Source organism: Malus sylvestris, chromosome 10, assembly GCF_916048215.2.
Source record: "Malus sylvestris chromosome 10, drMalSylv7.2, whole genome shotgun sequence".
Classification (NCBI taxonomy): Eukaryota; Viridiplantae; Streptophyta; class Magnoliopsida; order Rosales; family Rosaceae; genus Malus; species Malus sylvestris.
Window position 1 is genome coordinate 28,190,370 of NC_062269.1, and position 10,628 is coordinate 28,200,997.

Below are 10,628 nucleotides of genomic sequence, written 5' to 3' on the forward strand. Positions count from 1 at the left end.
TTTGTCGCCGATAGCAATCATACCAGCATCCAATAAGCTTTTCAAATCAAGCACGTTGTCGTCAACGCCATTAGTAGAATGCAGTCTCACCGACGAAAGGTTAAGGCACTCGTCAATGTGAACGGTGCAGACGTTGCGGAATTGGCGGCGAGAAGGTCGACGACGAGGTCTGGGCTAGCAGTGGCACCGAAGTAGAGGGTAGTGCTGCTGAGGCGCTCAAGGATGAGCTAGTGCTTGTAGACGAGCGAGCAGGCAGCATGGCTGGGCTTGGAGTTGAGTAGCCGGAAGACCACAACAATCAGTTCACATGGAGACATGTGTTGATCCGATCGTGGCCTTGCATTGCATGTGGATGTATAATTACACAGACATTGAGAGAGGAAGATAAAGCTAGCAAAAATAAAGAGTGTGGGTGGACATTTTTATCCCTATATTTAATTGAGTTTACCAGATGTTTGTTTTTTGGGGTTAAATTTGCTAATAATCTTTACAACAAGAGTTTAAATCTTAATATTTTTTTACTACTTGAGCTATCCTCCGAATACCCTATCACCACGAGGACTATTAATCCATTTTGGCATTTCTTTTTCTTAATATTTGAACAATCCACCTCTCTAATCCTTCTCATCTTTCACATATTTCTCTCCCCAATTAATATTCTTTTTGTGTTAAGCATATTCTTTAAACTCTATCTCCTCTTTAAATTTAGGGAGCATTTTCGTGAATATTTTAAATAGGAAATAATTGAGTTTTTTAATACATTGGATGGAGAGCATTTTAATTTTTTTTTATATTTTAAATAAATAATTTAACCATGGTTATGTTAGTGGGAAAATGCCAAGCTTTAAAGGTAATGGTGATTGGTGAGCATACACCATAATTTATGACGGAAAGCAAAAATGCTCTCTTAAATTTATTGAACAACTATTCAGTACGAGAAGATGAACCAATTGTTCTCCAGTGCGAGAGGGTAAACTAATTCCCCGACACTCATCTAGGTCAGCTCTCCAGTAGGAGAGGATAAACTAATTTATCTCTAGTGCGGAAAGGCCACACAACTCAAAATATCGTGTTTATACCATACTTAGGGCCTTCGTATTTAGATCTCATACAAATACTCGGGGGACTTAAATGTAATTATGTAATAAAGGAAGAGGGTAAATATGTAATAAGTGAGGAGCCTTTATTCTATAAAAGGACTCTTCACCCTCACAAGTAGGAGAAGCCAATTCTTAGGCCTGAGATCCTCACACTTTCTCCCTCACAATTCTCTTAGAAATACAATAATCTGTGTGGACGTAGCCCAAATATAAGGGTGAACCATGATACATCTTGTGTTATTTACATTTCTTGCAGATTCAGGGTCGAATTTACGTTGTTCCAAGACCTCCGGTTTTGTGCATCAACATATCGAATACTTGAAAACTAGCTAAGCAGCAAATGGTCATGGGGCAGCAGCCACTTCGCACTCACTAGTTCGCTCATCCGATACTTCATCTTTAGCAGCTTTGTCCTTGATTGCTTCATATACGGCATCTGAGAAATCAAACTCAAGTAGTTTCCTCATTCTTGGCAAGCAGCCTAAACGTGGTAGCCTAAACCATGGCCTATACCACACCACTTCCTCAGCCCATGTCGAGCCAGCCCTTGGTTTGAGTCAAGCCGAACAACACAAGTTATGGCCCTTGACACACCACTTCATCGGCCTATGCTAAGCCGACTCCTGGCCCCTGCCAACTGACGTGCTACACCACCCCGACGACTGTCCCATGGCAGCACCATCCAAGAAGAAGACAAAAAGAATTAAGTTTTTCTTACACTGGTGCAATGCAAGGAAGACGAAGAAATCAACTGAAGACGGTTATTTGCACAGGCAAGCAAAGAAGAATGCTAGGGGAGGGGGAACAAATATCCTCTAACTTTCTCTCTTTCTTGTAAATATAAATAATTGCCACCCGAAGTTGATTTAATCCCCTACTTAAGGTAGGCTTAAATAGGCTTTAGAGGCGATTTATTTTCCTTTCCTAGAAGAATCTAATTCCAAGTCCAAGTGGGAATCTGCATCAAAGTTGGAGATCTCTACACCTGCTGCCCTTTCTTGCGAGCCAAACTGACGCACCCCGATCCTAGAATTAAGGTGTGCTGGCCGTCACGTGAGCGTGACGTAACCAAAAGTGCGATGCGGAAGCAAAAGATAAAAGAATTACGAAGGAATAAAATCCATCTACTATCAATAATAACCAACTAGCATACTAGAGTGAGTTTAAGTGTGAAACACATATGTTCAGAGCATAAGTACTAGGTGCAGTCAAGTAGGACTATAACTAAATTACAACACCCGAAGGTGAGTCCTACATTTATGTAGTCTGTCAGTACGCCGTGGGAATCCTCATGGGCCACCAACGTTGCTAACTAGAACCTGGAGGGGCGCAAAACAAAATTGAGTGGATCAGTAAAACAAAGCTTTTCGAAAACATTTCAATTAATAACATTTCTAACCACTCGCTGTAAAACCTGTATACTTTCCCAGAAAATAACATAATATGCATATAAATCTTCATATATCTCAAATCATAAATCTTTGTCAAAAACCAGAAAGTATGCCACGGTATAAGCGTCAATAACAAAATAAGGATGCATCAATATAACAGGTGAAATAATAAATCAACTGGAGACCCTGCAGCTGGTCCTGTACAGTTAATTCTATAGCTCAATATCCAACCAACCGGAGTCACCACAGTGACTTGTACGGCGCTACTCTGCACATAAATCGGAACTACCTGAAGTAGTCTGTACGATAAGAAAGGTGTAAGAATACACTCTAGTGCTTCTCTCATCAACAACTGTATAATAATCTAAAATCACCTACAAGTTGGAACCACCTCTAATGGTCTGTACGACATGTCGGAACCCTTTAATGGTCTGTACGACATGCACCTACTTGGATCTAAGGTGAGCGTGTGGTGCGGGGTGAATAATATAAGCACTAACACCAGGGGTGCAGGTTATGAGCTCTCAACACAATTCACATCATCAATACACCATATGAACAACATAAAACTCACCTGATACTCACCTGTGCGTCCACAACACCATTTCACATATATGCATCAAATACCAATTCATATATTTCATATAATATGCATGCATGGCATTTGAAAACATACTTTCATTTAAATTCAATTTCTGGGAAAAATCAATAGTACATAAGTAAATACAGAAAATACTGCCCACTCACTGGTAAGTCGAAGGGTCGTAGCCCAGTAGGTGTGGGGGCATTTGTGGAGCCAAAACTAATCAAGAAAATTATGAAGGTGACACGTGTACTTTTGGGTAAAAAGGAAAAATTATCCTCGAGGCACACCAAGATTTTCACGCGCATTCATTGGATAATAACGACTCAATCAAGGAAGAGTCAAAGGTGATCAAAATGGTATTTATTCAAAACCCTCTCATCACTCCTCATCAAATCCTTATTCAAAAGGTAACTCCCAATTTTCCTATTCAATTTGGGATTAATTGCCAAGTTAATTTCAAGATATTATTTCACATAATATCTTGCAATTACATTCACAATTTGACCATATGTGGCCGGCCCCTATTCTCCAAATAGGGCCGGTCACTCACCTATAAATAGCCATGTTTTCCCACTAAAATGCTAGGCCATTCTCTCCCAAAAAATTCCAAAACACTTTCTCTCTCAAATTCTAACTTTGGCATCAAAGATTCTTCGGCCAAAGCTCCCTTCCCAAAAATTCATTGTGGGTGCGCGAGGCTTTTGGTTTTAATCTTAGGTGTTATTATCTTGCAGGTGCATTTTCGTCAAAGGAGAAGACGATGGAAATTTGCATCCATAGCATTGGAGCACCAAATTAAGCTAAGTTTTTCGAGCTAGGGAATTTGTCGCCGATAGCAATCATACCGGCGTTCAATAAGCTCTTCAAATCAAGCACGTTGTTGTCAGCGCCATTGGTAGAATGCAGTCTCACCGACGAAAGGTTAAGGCACTCGTCAATGTGAACGGTGCGGACATTGCGGAATTGGCGGCGATGAGGTCGATGACGAGGTTTGGGCTAGCAGTGGCGCCGATGTAGAGGGTGGTGCTGCTGAGGCGCTCAAGGATGAGCTAGTGCTTGCAGACGAGGGAGCAGTCATCATGGCTGGGCTTGGAGTTGAGCAGCCGGAAGACCACGACAATCAGTTCACATGGAGACATGTGTTGATCCGATCGTGGCCTTGCATTGCATGTGGATGTATAATTACACAGACACAGAGAGGAAGATAAGGCTAGTAGAAATAAAAAGTGTGGGTGGACATTTTTATCCCTATATTTAATTGAGTTTACTAGATGTTTGTTTTTTGGGTTAAATTTGCTAATAATCTTTACCACAAGAGTTTAAATCTTAATTTTTTTTTTACTACTTGAGCTATCCTCCAAATACCCTATCACCACGAGGACTATTAATCCGTTTTGGCATTTTTTTTTTCTTAATATTTGAACAATCCACCTCTCTAATCCTTCTCATCTTTCACATATTTCTCTCCCCAATTAATATTCTTTTTGTGTTAAGCATATTCTTTAAACTCTCTCTCCTCTTTAAATTTAGGGAGCATTTTCGTGAATATTTTAAATAGGAAATAATTGAGTTTTTTAATACATTGGATGGAGAGCATTTTAGTTTTTTTTTTATATTTTAAATAAATAATTTAACCATGGTTATGTTAGTGGGCAAATGCCAAGCTTTAAAGGTAATGGTGATTGGTGAGCATACACCATAATTTATGACGGAAAGCAAAAATGCTCTCTTAAATTTATTGAACAACTATTCACAAAACTAAACTTAATAGTTAAGAGTGGGATAAAGATTCCCTTGGAGATGACTTTCATGAGTTTGGCTCTTTAAACTAGCTTTCCAATAGATTTAAAGTGTCTTTTAGAAATGCTTTTAGGTCTTCCACATTAGGCCGAAGAAAGTAAGTGTGGTACTAATATGTTGGACTTATATAAGAATCATACTCTACATTAGGCTGGAAAATTTGAGTATTATACAAATATATTGAACTCACACTAATATAGCATGAGTGTTACAAGTATCAAACTAGTGCTGCCTGATTTTTATATATAGGTATCACTCTCATAACTACTGCTACTTGATTTTTATACTTAGGTATCACACTCGTAACTATTTTTTGAAAGGCCTTAAGAGTGCTATTATATGGACTACAATGTACTGAGCACCTGTTGACCACATTTCTAATAATGGATTCCATCGATGCATGTTAAACTCTTTTTTATTGTAGAGGTGGTATGTAGTTGTCAATATGGTCAAAGATCATTATTCATCAGACTGAGTTGGGAGAAACACTAGGGTCAAACCGGCTGATCAATTGGATGGTCTGACCAATTAATATCGATAAGCATATGTACATGGCCTCGATTATAAATGTCTTTCATATCATTAATGATATCGATACTTCGATTGTCAATATCATGTCTATATGTTAGTGGAAGCTTACATGATTAGTAATTGACAATGTGGCTTGGCTAGCCTGACCCTTGGGATAGTCATGCAGTTTGACCCAAGTTTTTCTCGAGTATATAAACACGATATCAACAACTATATACCTAATCGGAATACAAATCGTATTGATAGAACAATAAGGTCGATAGTCCATGACATGTGAATATGAATACTGAGTGGTTGGAGATTCCACTGAACAGGAGCCGTCCGACCTAAGACTGGAAGCATATAGGCCATAGTCGACCACCATCTGAGCTTTATCCATACTTTATCGGGCTAGCTTTTACCTAATTGGGCGAAACTTGTTCGCCAATGCAACTAACGAAAAGGCAATTTTGGAGGGTCCTTGAACCCTTGGAAGGCACAAAGCAAATGTTATCATTGAAGATTTTCTACGGTACTCCGGGATATCACGAAGAAAGCAATACATACAGTAGTTGATGGGAAAAGTTTTCACACATTTCGAACTGTAATTTGTCGAGAAGAAGAAATGAATTTCAAGGAGCGAATGGGTAAATAGGAAGTGAAAATTAGTTTTAAAGAAATAAAGATATATTTTAAGGAAGCACTAGATACAATAATGTCAAAAGAATTACAGCAATACTAAAACCGACCAATTTTTTCACCCGGCGGCTAAATGCAAGACCCAAAACAAGGCTGCCCATATCCACAAAAAATATAATGCAATGCAGGAGGAAAACATCAAAATAGAAACTGTTTAAACAACGCCAAATATCGAAAGGCCACATTTCACGCCATTGAAACAGTACTCTCATAAAAACGCACCCTCACGGGCCAAAGGGCATATGCATTGTAGCTGAAGCAAAAAATATCACCAACTTTAGATTATGCTTGGTTTCCAGTTCCATCACCTCTTGTGCGCCCACCCGTCCGTCCTCTTGCTCGGTTGTACCCTCTTCCCCCTCCACCTCTGCCACCTCGTTCATATCCACCAGCACCGCCTCTCTCATATCCACCAGCACCGCCTCTTTCATAACCTCTGCCAGCATCGCCTCTTTCATACCCACGGCCAGCACCGCCTCTTTCATACCCACGACCAGCACCGCCTCTTTCATACCCTCCACCAGCACCGCCTCTTTCATACCCTCCACCAGCACCGCCTCTTTCATACCCTCCACCAGTACCGCCTCTTTCATGCCCACCACCAGAACCTCTTTCATACCCTCCTCCACCAGCACCGCCTCTTTCATACCCTCCACCAGTACCACCTCTTTCATGCCCACCACCAGAACCTCTTTCATACCCTCCTCCACCAGCACCGCCTCTTTCATACCCTCCACCAGCACCGCCTCTTTCATACCCTCCACCAGCACCACCTCTTTCATGCCCACCACCAGTACCACCTCTTTCATGCCCACCACCAGAACCTCTTTCATACCCTCCTCCACCAGCACCGCCTCTTTCATACCCTCCACCAGCACCGCCTCTTTCATACCCACCGCCAGAACCTCTTTCATACCCGCCGCCAGAACCTCTTTCATACCCACCGCCAGAACCTCTTTCATACCCGCCGCCAGAACCTCTTTCATATCCACCACCAGCACCTCTTTCATATCCACCACCAGAACCTCTTTCATAGCTACCAGCACCTCTTTCATACCCACCACCAGAACCTATAAGAAAAGAAAATAATATGCTTGAAATAGTCAGTCCATTGCGCATATGTGACCAATGCTCACATACAGATCAATAAAAGAACATATTCGTATCTGAAGCACACATCTTAAGCGGTTAAGTGTATCCACCAGACTGAGAGGTATAGGGATACAATTGAATACATGTACCCAATTGAAAGCAAACACAAAGACACAATGATCCAACACTCTTCAAAATAGAGTACAATGCCAACCCTTCAAATATGGCCAACTCTTTTGTAAATAATCCCTCAACGTCCCCTAACCCAAAATGCTGCTCAGGATATTCTCCTTGTATAGGCAATTATTAAAAAGAATGCATAGACTCATCCACAAGTTTGATTATTGCATAGAGACCCTGTATAGAAAGTTAAGTAAACTTACCACGGTTACCCCAACCCCTACCACGTCCACCACCTTGTCCCCGACTGGAATATCCACCATTATCTACCAGAAAAGAAGTCCCAAGTGAAGGACAGATTTATATTATATAAAATTTATACATGTATATATGTATATATAATAGAGGGACTTCATAAAACCATAAGGAGATTACTTAAACCCCTAATGTAGAAAATAATTGTGTGATTTCATTATTGTACCTTGATAGTTTCTATAACCACCTTGATAGTTCCCAGATCCACCTTGATGATTTCCATATCCGCCTTGATAATTGCCATACCCTCCACCCCTGCCCCAATTCCGGCCTCTTCCTCTACCACGTCCCCGTCCTCGGCCATATGAATCTAACCACCAAATAAAGGAAGCATGTTAAAATTGAAACATTAAAACATGCTTAAAATAAAAGCTACGTGATAAGTTGTCATTACCATCACCTTCATTAACAGCATTGTAAGAAACACGTGCTTGTTTTGGTTGCTGCTGCTGTTGGTACTTTGGCTGTGGCTTTGATTGATCCGCAACATATGGGGCTTGATACCTATGGAAAGGGAACATGCCAAAAATATTAAAATTAAAAGCACTAGAAAAGGAACAGGAATCACGTTTCCGTAAGCTCAATATTTTTATGCATATACCGCAGAAGAATTTCAAACTTAATCTAAAAATCAACCTTGGTGAAGATCCCAACATGTTTCAGAACTTACCCAGGAGAATTTGTGTTTAGCTCCTTAGTTGATAATGTGATTGAAATCATTGAGACATGACGAGTCGTTTCCACACTGCAACACATCTTTATAACTTAATACGCCCATTTTTAATTAAGCAGAAAAAGAAAATAACCATGCATATGAACATAGCATACACTAAAAATTTGTTTAAGCCATTTCCTTACTGGACAAAGTAATCACCATAAATATATTCATGCGTACAAAATTGCGCAGTGGAAATTTATTCTGCGACACTTACGGGAGAAGACCTTCTTCCATCGGTTCAAACACATCAGTTATGCTTACAGAGCTGATGGCAGTCTCTTGATGTAACAAGGGAATTCTATTCTGTTTTCAAACACAAATGGCTGGTTAGTGTGCAATGAAGACAGAGAGATTGTTGGGTAGTTGTCGGGAGGGGAGCAAGATAGTGACCTTTATAATTTCAGCAATTGCAACTGTCTTGTTAATTGCCTGTCCCATTGCCTTCAAGACGATTTCTTTTCCGTGCTTATCCTATGGAAAATGTCCACAGAATTGGTAGATTAGCTCCAAAAAATTCAGATGCGAGGATAGATGAATCACCATAACCATGCATACAGACCACTCGGACAAAGTATTATTTAAGACACTTGTTCTATAACATAGATCTTCGAGTACCAGCTGACAGAAAAAAGCACAGGGAGAGAAAATAAAGTTAACCTTAGGATTTCTAGAACATAAAAAGGCAAATGAACAACAGTTATAGCAAAGAGACATAATAAAGAGAAGCTCAAACAGAACATGTACATACCAATCTTACAGCTGTAAATAGGTATGAATTCTTGCCCATTCTCACAATAAATATTATTACTATTTATTACCTGAGTGGTTTATGGAACACTCTCGTTAATGTAACAATTTTTTCTTATCATGTCAATGTGTTTCAGCCAAGCGTCAAAGGTATATTCACCCACAGAAAGGGGTCAACCAAACTCCGGTAAGGCCTTATTGTGACTAAAAACAGTTAACCGCCTCGTTGATAGATTTGGACAAGTACACTGAAGGAAACCCTTCCCAGGTGGAGAATCCATCACAAAAAGGAAAGTACTATTCATACCAAAAAGGGCCTTGTGTACTTGTTGGAGAGAAATTATCGGTATTAAGAACCATAATTAAAAAGTTCCCTCATGTCTTTACAACCACAATTTTGGAACATTGATTATCCTTTTTCACAGCTCCAGCCTTCATTGAACTCTCGGCCTAAATTGGTCTATAATCCAATGACATAGCATATGATGCAAACAACCACACAACTAGATTTGCAATGCTGCTTACAACACGGGTTGTCCAGTAAACTGAATTATTGACGCAAAACATGAAAACTAAGTCTACCCACCTCCTCATTGAAGTCAATAGAACTATTCTGACGTAAATAATTGATAACTGGCATTCCCAATAAACTAAAACTGCCAATGGACTTCAGTCAAGACCTACCGGCTAGCATCTCCCACGCCAACATGAATTAACAATCACAAAGGACTTTCCGCATACATGTAACAAAAACTTAGCCGAGACCATCAATTTAAACAACAACAGCAGCTACATTCATGCGATTCAAATTTCAACCATAACAAACAACCAGAAAAATCCATAAAACAACATTCAAATGCATTTATCATTACCAAACAACCAAGACCCAATACCCACAAATAACAAAATCGGCGAAATATCCATCCATATTGGAAGCAAAAACAACCCAATAAACCGAACGGAAAAAAAAAAAAAACCCAATGCAAAAAGAAAGACATGCAAAAATACCCAGAAACCAAAAATACAAAAGAATTAATGAATATAACAAATCACGACGAAAAATGATAACAGAAGAGATGATCGAAGCGAGAGAAGATGAACCTGCAGCAGAGTGGTGGCATAGCTGATGTAGTTTCTGATAGCGCCTTGGGTGGTGATGCGGATCTCGTTCTCGTTGATGGGCAGTTCGGGCCTCGGCTTCTCGACTCTCTGAAACTTTTCCATGGCGTTTCGGAATTTTTGGATTTGGGAGAAACAGAAAACCCTATAAAACCCTAGCGGAGGAGCGAGAGAGTCAGAGAACACAGGAGAGGAGAGAGACAGAGTGAGAACGGGAAGCAGTTAAAAAAAGGGCGAAATTTTGGTTTTCAAAAGCCCAAGCCCAATTCAATTTCCTCCATATTTCACAAATCGACAGCCAGGGCTTAGTAGCGTACATGTTCCAACTCATCGTGTGCCTCCACGTATCACTGCACAATTGGTAAGGGTGGTGCTCCACACATCCATTTTTGGAATAAGATTGTAGGGATTCAAATGATCAATTAATCTAA

The 10,628-nt window shown here is 40.0% G+C and overlaps 1 protein-coding gene across 50 annotated transcripts; it reads right to left on the reverse strand.

The window, feature by feature from the left end:
* Positions 1-6,052: 6,052 nt before the first annotated feature.
* LOC126585939 (glycine-rich protein DOT1) lies at positions 6,053-10,415 on the reverse strand. 50 transcript variants are annotated; one of them, XM_050250569.1, is made up of 11 exons: positions 10,180-10,415; positions 8,722-8,802; positions 8,546-8,634; positions 8,284-8,358; positions 8,008-8,117; positions 7,780-7,923; positions 7,562-7,624; positions 7,088-7,156; positions 6,992-7,015; positions 6,752-6,832; positions 6,053-6,616 (listed from the first exon to the last, which is right to left on the reverse strand). In XM_050250569.1, exons 1-11 carry the CDS (start codon positions 10,300-10,302, stop codon positions 6,369-6,371), a joined length of 1,107 nt encoding a protein of 368 aa, XP_050106526.1. In that variant the 5' UTR covers positions 10,303-10,415; the 3' UTR covers positions 6,053-6,368. The 50 variants fall into 50 exon arrangements, with proteins under 50 accessions (XP_050106526.1, XP_050106523.1, XP_050106506.1 ...); XM_050250566.1 differs by having other exon boundaries at positions 6,053-6,643; positions 10,180-10,414; XM_050250549.1 differs by adding an exon at positions 6,887-6,910 and having other exon boundaries at positions 6,053-6,670; positions 6,752-6,805; positions 6,992-7,156; positions 10,180-10,414.
* Between the last annotated feature and the right edge of the window lie 213 nt (positions 10,416-10,628).